Here is a 20,772-nt window from a genome sequence, read left to right as displayed (position 1 = left end):
GAGCCAAACGGATGCGTTCTGACACACAATGTAAATCAATAGGGACGGATACTTTTTCTATGACACAATAGAAAACGGATCCGTCCCCCATTGACTTTCAATGGTGTTCAAGATGGATCCGTCTTGGCTATTTTAAAGATAATAAAAACTGATCCGTTCTGAACGGATGCAGACGGTTGTATTATCTGAACGGATCCGTCTGTGCAGATCCACGGGTGTGGAAATAAAAAAAATAAAAAATAAAATACTTGTCGAAGGACTAAAGCGGGGGCTCGATCTACTTGTCCCTCATGACAATCTACTTGTCCTGATACAAAAAAATTATTTTAAATCAAAACCTTATGCAGGAAGGTGGCCGGCTTGCGTTCCAGTCTTTGTGGTGTGAAATGACTGAGTTTAGTCCTCGTTCACACCAGATGATTCTGTCCAGAATGCACTACATCGCGGCCGACTCACTATGTTGTGGGGCAGGAGGGGGCGTGACGAAGTGAATGGCACCGTAGCCACAGCCGCAGGCGATCGGATGCACAGGATCGCAAGGCACAAATATGCCTGAGGTCCGGTCAAAATGCTGCTTGCAGCAGTTGGTTTGGACTGGACCGCAGGCATAATGTGGTGCAGTGCATTCTGGACAGAATCAGGCTGTAACGCACTGCCGGTGTGAACGAGGCCTTAATGTGATCACAGCAATTAGTTTAGTGCACACTCTTGCTCTTAGCACATTACTACCCGTACCTCTAGGTGGTTTAGGCAAATTAGCTGCTGATGTGGCATGGAAAGGACCCCCCTCACCTTCCCAGTTTGACAACACCTGCAGAAAGGGGGTCCTCTGAGGGATGCTGGCAGAGTTGAGAGTTCTATTAATGCCCCAGGCTCTGTAACTGCTCCTCCCCCCGAGCCGGAGACGTGACAGAACCTTTCATTGCTCCACCGCTCCAGCTCTGTCATTTCTTCTTCCCCACGCTGTCACTACCCCCCTTCCCCACTCTGTCACCGCAGCTGCGTCACTGCTCGGTCACTGCCGCTCCACGCCCCCAGCTCGTCGCCGATCCACTGCGTCCACTGCTCCGGTAAACAAAGCCATCTCAGCCCTGCTACTTGCCCGTAGAGATGAGAAGTTCAGATCTTTTACATGAATCGGTTCATTTGAATCAGTTCATTTAAAAGAACCGATTCATGAATCAAATCTTCCTCAGCTCTGATTGGTTGCAGGGCGGGGAGGGGCGGGGCTGGCTTCCACTCCTCCCTGCTGCCAGCGTCTCTGCTATTGCTGCGCTATCTGACTGAGCGGTTTTAAACGGATCAGCTCAGTCAGATGAATCGACTCCTCCGGTTCAGTGAAATGAATCGATTCAAAAGAACGATTCGTTCATTAACCAGACATCACTACTTGCCCGCAGCAGGGCTAAGCTACTCAACAAACTACCTGCCCAGCACCCGGAACTGAATGTCCCGGGCATCAGGCGATACGATTTCCACACCCCTGAGATCCATGACGGACCTGCACCAAACGTAAGTGTGAAAGTAGCCTTACTTTTAGAATATGTCCATACAGCAGAAAAGTCTGCTGCAGATCCATGGCAAAAAAATTCCAGTATGAATTACATGTGGTTTTTGCTGTGAAAATGGCTGTGGATTTCACCTTCTCCACTGTAAAGGGTAAAATCTGCAGAGGAAATTCGCAGCATAAAATGGATATGCTGCAGAGGTCAGGTGCACACTGCAGGTCAATTTACACTTAAAATCTAATCTATTTTTTCGGGTATTATATAACGCTGTAGATCAGGCGGCATATCTGCCAGGTGTGTACATACCCCTAGAGCTCTCCGACTTGTTGTCATATAGCGCAGGGAACCATCATAGCTGTTTGAAGGCCACTGGAAAAGACCCTTCTAAGACAGGCCCACCTTTACCAAACCACATGAAAAGATGATGCTCCTTAAATGATGCACATTTAATGGGTTGTCCAGGATTTGGATATTGATGACATATCCTCGGGATAGGTGGGGGTCCAACACCTCACCTCTGTGATTAGCGGTTACAGTGTTGCTCCGGAATTACACAAACTCTATCCACTGTGTTAGGCTAGGGCTACACAGCAACACCTGTCGCTGCCAGGATAGGCGAGTAGCGGTGAAATCCAACATGGCTGGGTTTCTTGCGACTGCCGCAGAGATCCCCTTCGTTTCTATGGGATCACCACTACTCAGCGATCCTGGCGGCGACCATTGTTGCCGTGTAGACCTAGCCTAACGGTCGCAGCTAGAAACTGCGGCGCAGTTCCCATTTACGTCCTGAGGACAGGCCATCAGCAAACTAGTTTTTACTTTTGGAGGGACACTTTTGCTGGAACCTCTACTTTGAGGGGAGTGGGAATCGGTTGTCCACCATGGTGGAGGCAGAACGGTAATATGAAACATCCACTTTACCGCAACTGAGGAGAAATATTCCAGCGGCTTTATCCAATCAAAATGAACAGTTGCAATTTCTTCTCCAATAAAAATATTTGATACATTTCTATTTTAACTTGTGAATAGCCACTTCCCCACTGATGAGAAGATAAATCGGAGTTATGCTTTGTATCTATCCCTGTTTACAGAGCATGCTGTGAATTCCACATTTCATAAACCTAAATTTTATGTTAAAATATCCAGATGTTTTACATTGTAGTAAAAGTACTGCAAAGTGGAAACTGTATAAAACCAGTCCCATGTGAACAGCTTACTTCTTGGCAAGGCCCAAAGAAGCTTAGCGGGATATGACCTATGGCTGGCACTATCAGTGCAATTAACATCAATAATGTTACATTCAGGCATAGGGACAGAAAAAAACGCAGTGCTGGATCCTATACACTATAACGGTATCCAGCCGGTTTACGTTATCCAGTGTTTTTGACGGAACCTCCACCGCAAATGTGAACCTAACTTTAGAAGAGCAAGCGTAACATTTCAGTGAAAAGGGAATGTATATGACATACTCAGAAACACTGATTGAATTATCAGATCATGTATAATATGAGCAGTATGGTTTGCTGTAAGTCCATACCAGCTTTTTACTGAGTCTTAAAGAACAACAACAACAACAACAACAACAACAAAAACTAATATCACTTGCTGTTGATACGACTAAAAACAGAGAATGGATTGTTACGGAGAATTAATATGGCTTCACTTCCTGTTACCACTTTTACATAAATGGCTGCCATGACAAGACAGAAAGACGCCAATATCTGTGTACATGAAAAAATATAAAAAAGATGTGGCCATTTTTACATTTCAATTAGACATGCTCTTTAATCAATGTATGATGAAGAAAAGTTAGGCTACGGTAGTTTCACACTTGTGAAAACCATCCAGCAGGCTCTTCCGGTAGAGGAACAGCCAGAAACTGCCTTTCCTTGACAGAGCCCAATGGCTATAATGGGACCCGGAGGGGATCCAGCCGGACAAAAACCGGAGGCACGGCAATGCCGGATACGATGAACTCCGGCAGACTGTTGCTCTGCTGGAACAGCCTGCCGGATGGTTTTAACGTTAGTCTTAAGCAGTTTTCTACTATACTTGTACATATGTTTCAGTCAATCTTCCTTTTCCTCTCGGCTTCCTGTCAGTGATAAGAACCAATATTATTGACATCCAAAGACTGAAAGCTTCTCATATTTTTCGACACATCTAAAAATCTACATTTTCTTTTCCAATGACATTCTCATAATAGAGAGACAAAACCACATATACAATAGAGGCCACAAATAAAGTATTTGCATAAATAATATGTAACAAATATCCCCAAAAATGACCCGAATTCTTGTTAATGTTAAGAATATATCAGCTCTTTGTGCCCCTGGAATGTCATCTGTCTTGAGTTATGCCCACCTGGAATCATGTTGTGATCTGCAATGTGGGCAGATTACTGGAACTGTAAAAACCTTACTTTCTTTGTAATTGACATGTAAACTGTTTGAAGTTTCTCATTAAGTCCTTTAAACAAATGAGGTGCAGATGTGTCAAGCTCAGAATACAGTAGAAGGTAAATTAGGTTGCAAAAAAAGGCCTTAATCTAAATGATATCTAATATAAAACGCAGGAACTGTTAAAAATGCAATGTCTAGAAGACTAACTCTATATTCTGCTACCTTTTTATGCTTCATTTCCCTCTGGAGCCTCCCTAAGAGATCACTTTCAGGAAAAAAGGGAAATTTTATCTAATAAAACTAAAGAGCTGAGACCATTTATTCCCTAAAGAATCTGAGTAAACAAGGCAGCTCACTGAACATTTCTACCAGATGAAAAAATAGTATGCCTCCACCATACTTCCCAGTCCTGGTGGGAAAAAAAGGCCTGCACAGATATATACATTTGTAATATTACTAATCAAATATTGGCAGATGATAACTTTACTGATAAATACAATTAAGAAAACCCCCAATCTGTTTGTTTGGTACTTCATAATTTACCACAGCCAAGAAAGGAACGTGCACAGAGCACAGGGTCGGACTGGCAGAGGATCCTCTGGTGGCCCAGGTTCTAATACCATAATAGGACCCACATTTTTAATATAAAATGAGAGACATGAAAAAAAATTGAAAAAACAAAAAACTAGAGCACTTGCAGATACCATCCAATCATATTAAAGACTCAGGCCCAGATTTACTAATATGTCTGCACCACAAATCTGTCTAAAAAAAGTGGTGCAAATTGGTGCAATTTGGCGCATATAGGGGGATATTTATCAAAACTGGTGCAAACAAAAACTGGCTTAGTTAACCATATCAACTAATCAGATTCCACCTTTCATTTTTCAGAGCTCCTTTGGAAAATGAAAGCTAGAATGTGATTGGTTGTTATTGGCAACTAAGCCAGTTTCCTTTTAGTTTTGATAAATCAGGGCCATAGGTCTTTACACTTTTTTCTTATACGCTTGACATGGGGCGGAAACTCTTGAGCATCCACAGTCAGAAGATGACGGTGGGGAACAGCAATTAGAGTTTCACAAGGTGAATGATGATGATGAAACACAGTTGTCAATAGGTGAGGTTCTTGTTAGGTCAACAAGTCAGAAGGATGACCAGAGTGAGGAAGTGGAATAGGAGGTGGTGGACGATGAAATCACTGACCCAACCTGGGAAGGTGGCAAGCCGAGCGAGGACAGCAGTACAGATGGGGAGGGATCCGCAGCACCGCAACAGGCTGGAAGAGGTAGTGGGGTGGCAAGGGAGAAGGCGGGCCACACCAAACAGGCCCGCAACTGTTCCCCGGAGCACCCCCTTGCAGCAATCTCCCTTGCCAAGGGGTAGGTCTGGCGCTTTTTTGATGAAAGTGCAGACGATAAAAGAATTGTAATTTGCAACCTGTGCCGTACCAAAATGAGCAGGGGCGTGAACTCTAGCAACCTTACCACCCCCAGCATGATCCGCCACATGGCATCAAAGCACCTAATAGGTGGGCCGAATGCCTATGTCCACAATCAGCATCTGCGGGTTACACCACTGCCTCCTTTTCCACTGTGTTACGTGCTGGCCAATCCCCTGTCCCCTGTCTGTGTCCCAGCGCAGCGTACAGATGTCCATACCCCCAGGGCTTTGAACGAAAGTGCAAATACCCAGCCACCCACCCACAGGCCATAGCACCAAATGCGCACCATTCCAAATTCCATGGCCCTGGAAACGTTGCCATTTAGGCTTGTGGACACTGAGGCTTTCCGCAGCCTGATGGCGGCAGCCATCCCTCGTTACTCAGTCCCCAACCGCTACTATTTTTCCCGGGTGTGCCGTCCCCGCCTTACACCAGCATGTGTCCCGTAACATCACCTGTGCCCTGACCAACGCAGTTATTGGGAAGGTCCACTTAACGACTGACACATGGACAAGTGCTTTTGGCCAGGGACGCCACATTTCCCTGGGGGCACACTGGGTGAACGTCATTGTGGAGGGCGGGAGCAAGTCGTACCCTGGAATGGCAAGGGTGCTACCAACGCCAAGGATTGCGGGCCCTACTTCCATCAGGATTTCCGCCACCACCTACATTAGTGGCTGCAACCCCCCCTTCTCCTCCTCCTCCACTTCCACCTCTGAATTCTCATCTTACAGCACCAGTCGGCCATCAGTAAATAGCTGGAAGCAGTGTAGCACTGCAGCGGGGAAGCGGCAACAGGCCGTGCTGAAACAAATTTGCTTAGGTGACAAACAGCACACCACAGCAGAGCTGTGGCAGGGCATAAGGGACCAGACTGAGCTGTGGCTCTCGCCACTCAACCTACAACCAGGCATGGTTGTGTCTGATAACGACCGTAACTTGGTGGAGGCTTTGGAGCTCGGCAAGCTCACACACATACCATGCCTAGCCCACGTGTTCAACTTAGTGGTTCAGCGGTTTCTTAAAACCTACCCCAATTTGCCTGAGCTACTGGTGAAGGTGCGCTGCGTGTGTGACCATTTCCGAAAGTCATCTACAGCTGCCGCCAGTCTGGCAATGTTGCAGCAGCGCTTGCAGTTGCCAGCTCACCGACTGTTGTGCGACGTGAGCACGCTCTGGAACTCCACATTCCACGTTAGCGAGGCTTTGTGAGCCGCAGACGGCAGTAGTGAAATACCAGCTGCAACATGGTCGTCGCCTTTCCAGTCAGCTTCCACTCTTCACAAGCGACGAGTGGGCATGGATGTCTGACCTCTGTGAGGTTTTACGCAACTTTGAGGAATCAACACAGATGGTGAGCAGCGATGCCGCTATTATCAGAGTAACCATCCCACTTCTGTGTCTACTGAAACGCTCACTGCTCACAATGAAGGCGGACGCTTTGCATGTGGAGGAGGTGGAAATCGGGGAAGACCGTACACAGGGCGATAGCCAGACCACCCTCAGTTCGTCTTCTCAGCGTGAATTGGATGATGATGAGGAGGAGCAGGAGACGGTTGTCTCCGCTACAGAGGGTAGTACCCATGGAAGTTTTATTCCATCTGTCGAGAGTCATCTTCCTGATGAGGACAGCGAAGTCTTGTGGGACTCTGGCACACATGGCTGACTTTATGTTATGCTACCTTTCCTGTGACCCTCGCGTCATACGCATTTTGGCCAACACCGATTACTGGTTGTTCACCCTTCTCGACCCCCGTTACAAAGAGAACTTCTCATTTCTCATTCCTGTGGTGGAGAGGACTAGCAAAATGGTGCAATAACAGTTGGTCCTTGTGGAAAAATTGCTCCAAAAATTTCCAGCTGACAATGCTGGCGGCAGAGTACGTAGTTCCTTGGGCAGTTCCAACAGAGGTAGGGCAACACTCTCCAAGGCCTGGGACAGTTTCATGACACCCTGCCAGCACCCTCACGGTGATTCACGGCCTAGAGTCACAAGGAGGGAAAAGTTTTGGAAGATGGTGAAGGAGTACGTAGCAGACCGTGTCAGCGTCCTCAATCAGTGCCTTACAACTATTGGGTGGCCAAGCTGGACACTTGGCACGAACTGGCGCTCTACGCCTTGGAGGTGCTGGGCTGCCCCGCCACCAGCGTTTTGTCAGAGCGGGTATTTAGTGCTGCTGGGGGCATAATAACTGATAAGCGCATCCGCCTGTCAACTGAAAATGCTAACAGGTTAATCAAAATACAAGGCCTGGATTGCCCCTGACTTCTCTACTCCACCAGAGGAAAGCAGCTGAACATAAAGGCACTTTAAATGTGTTGTTTATAATGTACTGAATACACTGTATTCCCATGTACCCCTTCCACCACAAAAAAGGATATATGGTTCAATCTTCCTTTTCTTGTCCTCCTCCTCCATCATATCAACATGCTTATTAGGCTGTCCTCGCTCCTAATGTTTTAGAGGGTCAGCTCAGCAGCAGACCCTCACCCCTAATGTTTTAGAGGGTCAGCTCAGCAGCAGACCCTCACTCCTAATGATTTAGAGGGTCAGCTCAGCAGCAGACCCTCACCCCTAATGTTTTAGAGGGTCACCAGCAGGCCCTCGCCCCTAATATTTTAGATGGTCGGATCAGCAGCAGACACTCGCCCCTAATGTTTTAGAGGGTCAGCTCAGCAGCAGACCCTCACCCCTAATGTTTTAGATCAGGCATGCTCAACCTGCGGCCCAGCTGTTGTAAAACTACAACTCCCACAATGCCCTGCTGTAGGCTGTTCGGGCATGCTGGAAGTTGTAGTTTTGCAACAGCTGAGCCGCAGCTTGAGCATGCCTGTTTTAGATGGTCAGATCAACAGCAGGCCCTCGCCCCTAATGTTTTAGATGGTCAGATCAACAGCAGGCCCTCGCCCCTAATGTTTTAGATGGTCAGATCAACAGCAGGCCCTCGCCCCTAATGTTTTAGATGGTCAGATCAACAGCAGGCCCTCGCCCCTAATGTTTTAGATGGTCAGATCAACAGCAGGCCCTCGCCCCTAATGTTTTAGATGGTCAGATCAACAGCAGGCCCTCGCCCCTAATGTTTTAGATGGTCAGATCAACAGCAGGCCCTCGCCCCTAATGTTTTAGATGGTCAGATCAACAGCAGGCCCTCGCCCCTAATGTTTTAGATGGTCAGATCAGCAGGCCCTTGCTCCTAATGTTTTTGAGGGTCACCAGCAGGCCATCAATCATAATTTTCAAGGGTATGTATGATGCCCTCCTTTATGTGTAATAAAGGGTGTACTACTGTAAAAGCGGCATACTACTCGGACAACATCGTTCCCAGCAGCGACCTGGGAGTCCAAGATGCACCCGGACATCCTCCCCATGCTGTTCCCGAACCATTTCAGTGGTGTTTCCATCAATTTGTGACCCTTTCCTGTGCTTCAGAGCCTGGTTTAATGCTCTGGTTCTCCCATTGTGCTCTGGTGTTCGGTAGAGCACCCAAGCATCCCGAGGTGCACTTTGGTGCTCGATCAACACTACTGCTGAGCTTTGGAAAAAAGGGGGTGGGCCCAAGATGCATCATTTTGTGCCAAAATTGAAGTAGACCAATCAATTAGTTGGTTTAGAGTCAGTGAAAAGTGTCTGTCCTTGCACCAGGTTTATCATCCAGCTTGAGCCACTGTGATAAATCTGGTGCAGGTCTAGACATTCTTTCTAAGCTTAAAGTGTAACTGCCATTTATTTTCCTTTACTCTTAACCCTTAGACGTCCCTGCGATTTTCCATTTTTGTTTTTCATTCCCGCCTTCCAAGAGCCATAACTTTTTTATTTTTCTGTTCACATAGCCATATGAGGGCTTGTTTTTTTGCGGGACAAGTTGTACTTTCTAATTGCACCAATTAATATTGCATCCTGCAGGGAGCAGGAGAAAAATTCCAATTGGGGTACAATTCAAGAAAAACAAAATGCTATTCCGCCACAGTTTTATGGTGTTCTCTATGCGATAAAAATGACCTGTTATTTTAATTCTCCGGGTCAGTACAATTACGGCGATATCACATTTATATAGTTTTTCTTGCGTTTTAATACAAAAAAAAAAAAAAGAATTTAAAACCTTGAAAACAAATTCGTTTTTTCTTTTTTTGTTGCCATATGCTGTTCCCCTATAACTTTTTTGTAGTTACGTGTACGGAGCTGTGGACTCATTTTTGCAGGGCGATCTCTACTATTCAGTGATTCCATTTTGAAGTGTGTGTGACTTTTTGATCACTTTTTGTTAAATAATTTTTTTTTTTACTTTCAGACAATTGTATTCAGGGATGGGTATATATCCATCACCGAACACACCATTCAATGTATTACAATACAGATCTGCCACCTGCAAGCCTGTATTCAATAAACCAGTAACGGGTATCGGAGCCTGCTTGAGGCCGCCGAGCCATCAACATATTACAGCTTCCCCATCTCAGCCGGCGAACGCTGTTATGGGCACGAGAGTGTGCGGCGCCCGCATCTGAACTGCTCAGATGCCGTGGTAACAATTGACCACGGCAACTGAGGTGTTAAATGTATGTGACTGACCTTATGGCTGATTGTAGACATTAGCCCTGGGCCTCTGCTGTTTGTGCGGGCGCCATCTTTGAAGTGACAACTTATATACATGAGAGGTCGTCAAGGGGTTAAATGGGATGTATCAAGAAACATATTCAAAATTTTTTAAACGGCACCTGGATCTGAATACTTCTGTAATTGCATGTAATTAAAAATTTTGTATAGCAGCTGAGCTATTTAATAAAATGTATCTGTATAGCGCCTCCTGCTGTTTGTTCTCTCTAAATTTTTTTCTCCTTTTCACTGAGCTGGTCGAATGCGCTCAGTTTAACCGCTTAAGGACCCGCGCCGTACATGTACGGCGCGGAGATCGTGTGGGTGCAGGAGCTGCGCCTGCCCAATCAACGGCAAGGGTCCGGCAGTCACTAATAGCCGGCACATTAACCCTTGATGTGCCGTGGTCAGCGTTGACCGCGACATGTGCAATATCCGTGCAGGGAGGAAGCAGCCATCGGTTCCCAACGCTGCTGTGACGGGGACCTGATGGCAGAGAAGGCAGCCCGATGCCTTCCGTGACAGCCTGTGAGTACCAATCTAACCGTCACCTCATACCGCAGAAAAAGGGAACCTAAGACAATCGCCCAAAAGATTTGAAAAAAAAAAACTATGGTTCTCAGAATATGGAGACACAAACTTTTTTTTGTTTAAAAAATGCTGTTATTGTGTAAAACTTAAATAAATTTAAAAAGTATACATATTAGGTATCGCCGTAAGAACTATCATCTCCTGTGCCCGCCACTGTATTCAACTGCAGAGCTGCGATTTGTAAATTCTAAGTTGCATTGGCGACCATTTTGGTCGCCATCTGGAGCCCTGAGATGAATGTTGTAAATAACAAAAAATAAAAACGGTGCCAAAATAGCCATTTCTTGTTATCTTGCCTCACAAAAAGTGTAATATAGAGCAACCAAAAATCATATGTACCCTAAACTAGTACCAACAATACTGCCACCCTATCCCCTAGTTTCTAAAATGGGGCCACTTTTTTGGAGTTTCTACTCTAGGGGTGCATCAGGGGGGGGCTTCAAATGGGACATGGTGTAAAAAAAACCAGTCCAGCAAAATCTGCCTTCCAAAAACCGTAAAGCATTCCTTTCCTTCTGCGCCCTGCCGTGTGCCTATACAGCTGTTTATGACCACATATGGGGTGTTTCTGTAAACTACAGAATCAGGGCCATAAATATTGAGTTTTGTTTGGCTGTTAACCCTTGCTTTGTTACTGGGAAAAATGGATTAAAATGGAAAATTTGCCCAAAAATTTAAATTCTGAAATTTTATCTCCATTTGCCAATAACTCTTGTGGAACACCTAAAGGGTTAACGACATTTGTAAAATCTGTTTTGAATACCTTGAGGGGTGTAGTTTCTTAGATGGGGTCACTTTTATGGAGTTTCTACTCTAGGGTTGCGTCAGGGGGGCTTCAAATGGGACATGGTGTCAAAAAAACCAGTCCAGCAAAACCTGCCTTCCAAAAACCGTATGGCATTCCTTTCATTCTGCGCCCTGCCGTGTGCCCGTACAGTGGTTTACGACCACATATGGGGTGTTTCTGTAAACTACAGAATCAGGGCCATAAATATTGAGTTTGGTTTGGCTGTTAACTCTTGCTTTGTAATCGGAAAAAAATTATTAAAATGGAAAATCTGCCTAAAAAGTGACATTTTGAAATTGTATCTCTATATTCCATTAATTCTTGTGGAACACCTAAAGGGTTAACGACGTTTGTAAAATCAGTTTTGAATACCTTGAGAGGTGTAGTTTCTTAGATGGGGTCATTTTTGGGTGGTTTCTTTATGTAAGCCTCACAAAGTGACTTCAGACCTGAACTGGTCCCTAAAAATTGGGTTTTTGAAAATTTCTACAAGATTTGCTTCTAAACTTCTAAGCCTTGTAACATCCCCAAAAAATAAAATATCATTCCCAAAATGATCCAAACATGTAGTATACATATGGGGAATGTAAAGTAATAACTATTTTTGGAGGTATTACTATGTATTATAGAAGTAGAGAAATTGAAACTTGGAAATTAGCAATTTTTTTTAAATGTTTGGTAAATTTGGTATTTTTTTATAAATAAAAATGAAATTTTTTTACTTCATTTTACCAGTGTCATGAAGTACAATATGTGACGAAAAAACAATCTCAGAATGGCCTGGATAAGTCAAAGCGTTTTAAAGTTATCAGCACTTAAAGTGACACTGGTCAGATTTGCAAAAAATGGCCAAGTCCTTAAAGAAGACCTTTCACCCGAATAAAGTATCTAAACTGACTATATAGACGTGTAGAGCGGCGCCCAGGGATCCCCCTGCACTTACTGTTATCCCCGGGTGCCGCTCCGTTCTCCGGTTATAGCCTCCAGTATGTTCATAGTTAGGCTCCACCCAGGGGAACCTGCCGCGGTCTCCTTCTATGCTGTAGCGCTGGCCAATCGCAGCGCTCAGCTCATAGCCTGGCTATGAGCTGAGCGCTGCGATTGGCCAGCGCTACAGCATTGGAGAAAGAGACGCCGGCAGGTTCCCCGGGGATAACAGTAAGTGCAGGGGGATCCCTGGGCGCTGCTCTACACGTCTATATAGTCAGTTTAGATACTTTATTCGGGTGAAAGGTCATCTTTAAGGTGAAATAGGGCTGAGTCCTTAAGGGGTTAAAATGGAAAATCTGCCAAAAAAGTGAAATTCTGAAATTTCATCTACATCTTCCATGAATGATTGTGGAACACCTAAAGGGTTAAAAAAAAAGTTAGCAAAATCAGTTTTGAATACCTTGAGGGGTGTCGTTTTTTGGGTGGTTTCTATTATGTAAGCCTCACAAAGTGACATCAGACCTGAACTGGTCCTTAAAAAGTTGGTTTTGGAAATATTCAGAAAAAAATTCAAAGATTTGATAAAAAAAATTAAATGACATTCACAAAATGATCCAAACATGAAGTAGACATATGAGGAATGTAAAGTAATAACTATTTTTGGAGGTATTACTATCCATTATAAAAGTAGAGAAATTGAAAATTTAGGAACTTGCAAATTTTTCTAAATGTTTGGTAAATTTCGTTTTTTTCATAAATAAAAATGAATTTTTTTTTACTCAAATTTACCACTGTCATGAAGTACAATATGTGACGAGAAAACATTTTCAGAATGGCCTGGATAAGTAAAAGCTTTTTAAAGTTATCACCACATAAAGTGACATGTCAGATTTGCAAAAAATGGTCTGGTCCTTAAGGGGTTAAATCTTCAATTGTCACAAGCCATATGTTCTGTTAGAAGCTGTGGCAGTTACAGGGAGAGAGCTGCAGCAGAAAGGACACCCCCCCCCCCCCCCCAGAGCTGCTAGGCTGAAGATGATCTAGCAAAGCAATTGGAGCAGTGAATGTGGAGATCTCTGGATCCCTGTGAGGTACAGGGCTGGTTCTAGCTTTGTTAGGAAGCTATTGTCATGTCCTATATGATGTCTGATTTTCAATTTTTACTGCACATCATGGCATAACCTCTTTAATGTGTAAGGACAGTTAGTGCAGAAGCAGGGAGCCCAGCGCCTTCATAGTGAAGATGGATATTCCTTAGCAACACTCATTTAGAGAGCGCTGCTAAAGGGGCGACCTCACGTAAAAATGTACAAATTCAATAGATCTAAAGTATATTAGAAAAGCGTTTCTTATCACTGCCCCTGCACACTAGAAGAACAAATATACACTGCTCAAAAAAATAAAGGGAACACAAAAATAACACATCCTAGATCTGAATTAATTAAATATTCTTCTGAAATACTTTGTTCTTTACATAGTTGAATGTGCTGACAACAAAATCACACAAAAAAAAAAATTTGGAAATCAAATTTTTAACCCATGGAGGTCTGGATTTGGAGTCACACTCAAAATTAAAGTGGAAAAACACACTACAGGCTCAACCAACTTTGATGTAATGTCCTTAAAACAAGTCAAAAGGAGGCTCAGTAGTGTGTGTGGCCTCCACGTGCCTGTATGACCTCCCTACAACGCCTGTGCATGCTCCTGATGAGGTGGCGGACGGTCTCCTGAGGGATCTCCTCCCAGACCTGGACTAAAGCATCTGCCAACTCCTGGACAGTCTGTGGTGCAACGTGACGTTGGTGGATAGAGCGAGACATGATGTCCCAGATGTGCTCAATTGGATTCAGGTCTGGGGAACGGGCGGGCCAGTCCATAGCATCAATGCCTTCATCTTGCAGGAACTGCTGACACACTCCAGCCACATGAGGTCTAGCATTGTCTTGCATTAGGAGGAACCCAGGGCCAACCGCACCAGCATATGGTCTCACAAGGGGTTTGAGGATCTCATCTCGGTACCTAATGGCAGTCAGGCTACCTCTGGCGAGCACATGGAGGGCTGTGCGGCCCTCCAAAGAAATGCCACCCCACACCATTACTGACCCAATGCCAAACCGGTCATGCTGGAGGATGTTGCAGGCAGCAGAACGTTCTCCACGGCGTCTCAAGACTCTGTCACATGTGCTCAGTGTGAACCTGCTTTCATCTGTGAAGAGCACAGGGCGTCAGTGGCGATTTTGCCAATCTTGGTGTTTTCTGGCAAATGACAAACGTCCTGCACGGTGTTGGGCTGTAAGCACAACCCCCATCTGTGGACGTCGGGCCCTCATGGAGTCTGTTTCTGACCGTTTGAGCAGACACATGCACATTTGTGGCCTGCTGGAGGTCATTTTGCAGGGCTCTGGCAGTGCTCCTCCTGTTCCTCCTTGCACAAAGGCGGAGGTAGCGGTCCTGCTGCTGGGTTGTTGCCCTCCTACGGCCTCCTCCACGTCTCCTGATGTACTGGCCTGTCTCCTGGTAGCGGCTCCATGCTCTGGACACTACGCTGACAGACACAGCAAACCTTCTTGCCACAGCTCGCATTGATGTGCCATCCTGGATAAGCTGCACTACCTGAGCCACTTGTGTGGGTTGTAGACTCCGTCTCATGCTACCACTAGAGTGAAAGCACCGCCAGCATTCAAAAGTGACCAAAACATCAGCCAGGAAGCATAGGAACTGAGAAGTGGTCTGTGGTTACCACCTGCAGAACCACTCCTTTATTGGGGGTGTCTTGCTAATTGCCTATAATTTCCACCTGTTGTCTATCTCATTTGCACAACAGCATGTGAAATTGATTGTCACTCAGTGTTGCTTCCTAAGTGGACAGTTTGATTTCACAGAAGTGTGATTGACTTGGAGTTACATTGTGTTGTTTAAGTGTTCCCTTTATTTTTTTGAGCAGTATATATATATATAAATGGCAGTTACACTTTAAGACACCTTTAGGTTTAGTAAATCTGGGTCTCAATTTTGAAAAAGGAAAGTGACCTGAATGGTGCCTGGAGGCAGCTGCTCCGGTTCTCCTTCTCTGTATATTTTATCAACCAAAATGTCCTGGACAGAGTCTTATGGTTTAATATTGTGATTATCATTTTATGAAAGACACATAAAGAAAAGTACCGGTAATTCTACAGAAATGCCTTCATATAAACTGGAAAAAAATTACAGGAGATTCCAGGAGAATCAATTTCAACAATTTTCTAAAAAAAAAAGTCAGAAATTGCTAAAAATTAAATAAAAAACCACCTTAGCAATGGTGACGGCTCATAAAAGTGAAGCGCTATTGAATGGGCCACTGCCTCACAGCTGGACATGTTTGCCGTTGCTCTAATATCTTCTCTTTACAGTCTTATCCATTTCCCTCACCTCCAGTGTCACACAATTATGACAAGAAATTGAAGGTAGTACAGAACAATTCCGAGCCTCCATTATAAACCATAATCTTGCACCATTACCTTATTTCCAATAGTCGCGCCAGTCACCACCGCATGTAGATGCATTTGGAGAGATTACAGCGGATCGGCACCACGCTGGGCGAGCTTAGCTATATGTGTACATTGATAGCGCCGCCACATTAAATCCATGTTATTTTCTAGGTTTTTTCAACCTTATTATCCTCTGCAGTCTCTTTCTATGTAAAAGGCCTCATGCACACGACCGTATGTATTTTGAGGTCCGCAAAAAACGGATCCGCAAAAAATACGGATGACATCCGTGTGCATTCCGTATTTTGCAGAACGGGACAGCTGGCCCCTGATAGAACAGTACTATCCTTGTCCGCAATGCGGACAATAGGACATGTTCTATTTTTTTGCGGAATGGAAATATAAGAAAACGGAATGCACATGGGGTAACTTCCGTTAAAAAAACATAACGGACACGGAAAGAATATACGTTCATGTGCACGAGCCCTAAGACAGTGGGTCTAACTGGCTAGCTCAGTTACATGAAATCCAGATATTGTTCTGTATGAAAGTCAGTGAAACATTAAGGCCGAATGCACGCGGCCGAGAGCGGTCCGTGGTAACCCGGCCTGGATTCCTGCTGACAGCAGGAGCGCATGGCGTCATTGGTTGCTATGACGCCGTGCGCTTCATGCCACCGCTGCTGTACAGTAATACACTTGTATAGATCATACGAGTATATTACTATAGTGCAGCGGCGGCATGAAGCGCACGGCATCATAGCAACCAATGACGCCATGCGCTCCTGCTGTCAGCAGGAATCCAGGCCGGGTTACCACGGACCGCTCTCGGCCGCGTGCATTCGGCCTAATAGTGATGCGTTTACGTAGATCAACATATACCTAAAAAAGTCTAGACTGAACCGTAAAAGCTTCAGTCGCTTAGCATTTCACTAACTGGAATATATGATACAACTGGCACAAGTAATTATACCTGTATAATCCAACATTAACCAATTCTGAGCCAGGCCGCTGTGGACGTATGATAGTCATCAATAAGTTGTCTATTCCATACTACGTGCCACTTTACTGCAAACAATACTAAATGGGGTTCTTTACCTTTTTCTTACTGATGATCTATCCTCTGGATAGGTCATCAGCATCTGATCAGTGGGGGTCTGACACTCGGGACCCCCACCGATCAGCTGTTTGAGAAGGCCTTTTCACTGCTTCCCCCAGGTTAGTGATGTCACAACTATGTCACGTGGCCTTGGCGCAGCTCAGCCCCATTGAAGTGAATGGGGCTGAGCTTCGCTCAGGTCATGTGACATAGTTGTGATGTCACTGGCCTGGGGAAAGCAGTGTGAAGGACATGCCGCCACTGCTGCTGATCAGCGGGGGTCCCGGGTGTTGGAATCCTGCCAGTCAGATGCTGATGACCTATCCATTAGTAAGAAAAAGAAAGAGAACCTAATGTGGAATACCGCCTAGCTCTCTAGGTGTCATTATAAATCACAATGGTGGAATGTGGAACCTATATGTATGAACAACAAGTGCTACTGTACATGAAATCTCCTAAAAACACTATATACACTGACACATATTAAAGGGGTTTTGTGGGATTATAGTATTGATGACCAATCCTCAGCATAAGGCCTCATGCACACGAACGCGGGCCGCAATGCATGAACACTGTCCGTGGGGCAGCCGCAGCGGATCGCGGACCTATTCACTTTAATGGATCCGCGATCCAGCTGTTCCACAAAAAGTTAGGACAAGTTCTATCTTTTTGCGGAACGGAAGTACGGGACGAAACCCCACGGAAGCACTCTGTAGTGCTCCCATAGGGTTCCATTCCGCACCATTCCACATCTCCGGATTTGCGGACCCATTGAAGTGAATGCACACAAAACGGTGGCCGTGGATTGAGAATCCGCAAATGCGGTCCGCAATACGGCCACGGAGCGCACACGTTCGTGTGCAATAGGCCTAAGTCATCAGTATGTGATCGTTGTGGGTCCAACACCAAGCACCCCTCCCCCCCCCCAATCAGCCGTTTGAAGAGGCAGCGGCCTTATCATAGCTAACCAAGCACAGCACTGTCTATTGTGTAGTGGCTGTGAATGGAACTGAGCTGCAACCAGAAATTATGACCCCATGAATATGATGTCACTGGCCTAGGAAGAGGTCGCAACACTCACCGGGGCACAGCAGCCTCTTTAAATAGCTGATTGGTGGGGGTACGGGGAATCAGACCCTCACCCATCAGATACTAAAGACCTATTCTGAGGATAGATCAATATATAAATCCTAGAAACCCCTTTAAAAATAAAATATAGATTGTGATACATGAGATATACACAGTTGAGTCACATTATTATGACCACCAGCTAATATCCAGAGTAACCATCGTGTGCAGCACGGACAGCAGCTAGATGGGCTGGTAGTAACTTCATGAGGTCCAGGTAGGTGGTCACAGGTATCTGGAGCCATACTGACTGCTGTGCATCCCACAGCTGATGGAGGGGGCATCGGGAACATGACAATCGAGATGGTCGCACAGATGCTCAATTTTAGTTTGCTGGTAGCTTGCTCGGTATATCTCGAGTAGTACAGTTAGGCCTCTTTCACACGGCCATTGCCCCGCTGTGGCCGTATTGCGATCCACAATACACGGGGGACTGGCCATGTGCATTCCGCATCACGGAAATCCGGAGATGCAGTCCAGAACAGAAGCACGGAGCGGAATCCCATGGAAGCACTACGGAGTGCTTCCGTGAAGTCCGTAAAAACATAGATCTTGTTCTATCTTTTTGTGGAACAGCCGGATAGCGGACCCCATTCAAGTGAATGTAGCACGCGCGTGCCGTTCTGGACACAAGTGTGGTCTAGCTCTGTAAGGCCTCTTTCACACAACCGTTTTTTTTCCCTCCGTTTACGGGCCGTTTTTTGTGTTCCGTATACAGTACCATTAATTTCAATGGTTCCGCAAAAAAAACTGAATGTACTCTGTATGCATTCCGTTTCCGTATTTTCGTTGAAAGATAGAACATGTCCTATTATTGCCCGCAAATCACGTTCCGTGGCTCCATTCAAGTAAATGGGTCCGCAAAAAAAACGGAACACATATGGAAATGCATCTGTATCCGTTCTATTTTTGCAGAACCATCTATTGAAAATTTTATGCCCAGCCCAATTTTTTCTATGTAATTACTGTATACTGTATATGGCATACGGGAAAACGGAACAGAAACTAAAACAAAAACCGTTAAGACGGATCTGCGAAAAACGGACCACAAAACACTGAAAAAGCCATACAGTTGTGTGAAAGAGGCCTAAATCTAAAGGCAGGGGGGCCTGATGACAAGCAGAGGGGCGTCATTATGGAGCACCAGGGGCGTTGCTGGAACCGCATAAACCCGCCTCCTGGTGCTCAAAATAGTTCATTTGCATAATTTAAAAAGTAACTTTTTCTCCGCCACGATACCACCGACAGACATAAGACAGGTATCGGTTTAATCAATGTCAGGTAGGGTAAAGCCGCTTTAACTAAAGATCCCAGTAGAACTCCATTTACTATACAGCGCATGCGCAGCAAAATACAGTCATTGCAATCAAAGAGGACTCCACTAGCTTGGAAGGCGTGAGTACCTATACTACTTGGGATATTCATAATTGCAGCTCATTTGCAAGTAATAAATCATAACTTTTCTCAGCAATGAGGACACATAGGAACATGGGACTAGTGTTGAGCGAACGTGTTTTTTTAAGTTCGGCGTCCAAAGTTCGGGTTATCGAAGAATCCCGTTATGGATTGCAAATTCCGTTATGGTCCATGGTAGCGGAATCCATAACGGGGATTCTTCGATAACCCGAACTATGGACGCAGAACTTAAAACACAAGTTCGCTCAACACTACATGGGACCAACACAGATGCCTTCAGCTGCCAAGGGCACATGTAACAGGTCAGCCAGTGTCATAGGGACAAGTCTGCTGGCAGATGCCCAGGCAGCAGAAAGTGACCAGGGTTCGGGTTGGCAGATCCTCCGGCGGCTGTTAGTTATTCCTCTGACAGGCAGGAGATGTGCGCTCAGTCACATACAGGAAGCCGCCACAAGCTGTACACGGCTGTACACACAGGGCGCCTATGACGAGGCGGACATAACACCAGTGTGTCACTTCCGCTCATGGCTCTCACTTACCCGGTCACCTTGCAGTGGAGCGCCAGTCTCTGCAGCAGCGCCATCTTCCGCCAGTACTGTGGGAGGGAGCAAGCGCCTGCAAAGTATTCTGGGAGTTGTAGTGTCAGGAGCAGGATGTGCTGTGCAATTAGCAAGCAGTGGTTGCTATGGGAGACGGCCCACAGTTTTAGTGCAGAATCGGTGTTTTAATGGTAGATACAGTAGGAACTGTGTGCTAAAAGTAATCCTCAGGCTACTATGACCCATCTCCTCTATAATCCATGGACAGCCTGGTCCCCTGCTAACAAACAGCAGCTCAAGGACTTGGCCATGTATGACATAATACCATGGCGGCCGCTGCAGATTAAGAGATCTCAGCCATTAGCTTCAGCTAACACAGAACTGGGGTTTTTGCAGCCAAAAAATACAATTAAAGCAAAAAAGTGCCGAAAACTGCCACTAAACTGTGTGAAAGTGAAAGAACCCTAAAGGAGTTGTCCAAATGAAACCGGAATGTATCTGGAATGTATTTTCTGAGAGCTCCAAAAATGGGGGGAAAAAACTTTCACAATCAAATAATAAAAGTAATTGTCATCTTTCTTCATTTTTATAGCGCCGTACAGAGATTGTCATCACTCACATCAGTCCCCGTCCGCACAATCTAATTTCTGCTACTACCTGCACACGGGTGCGGATTTCTCTGCATTTCCATGTGTTAATAAGGCCTCATGCACACGGCCGTGCCGTCTTTTGCGGTCCGCAAACTGGATCCGCAAAAAAACAGAAGCCGCCCGTGTTGCCTTCCGCAATTTGCGGAATGGAACGGTTGCCGGCAATGTAAATGCCTATTATTGTCCGCAAAGCGCGGACAAGAATAGGACATGTTATATTTTTT

At 45.4% G+C, this 20,772-nt stretch overlaps 1 protein-coding gene across 1 annotated transcript in view; it reads right to left on the bottom strand.

Moving 5' to 3' along the window:
• Nucleotides 1-19,972, bottom strand: part of CLYBL (citramalyl-CoA lyase) — a 453,107-nt gene extending 433,135 nt beyond the window's left edge. Inside the window, 1 exon segment of the mRNA XM_040425256.1 lies at nucleotides 19,899-19,972. Coding sequence (XP_040281190.1) covers nucleotides 19,899-19,942 — 44 coding nt within the window. The 5' untranslated portion in view covers nucleotides 19,943-19,972.
• Nucleotides 19,973-20,772: the final 800 nt, after the last annotated feature.

Source organism: Bufo bufo, chromosome 3 (assembly GCF_905171765.1).
Source record: "Bufo bufo chromosome 3, aBufBuf1.1, whole genome shotgun sequence".
NCBI lineage: Eukaryota > Metazoa > Chordata > Amphibia > Anura > Bufonidae > Bufo > Bufo bufo.
The sequence above is the reverse complement of the archived record's forward strand: the minus strand, read 5'-3'. Positions and strand labels throughout refer to the sequence as shown.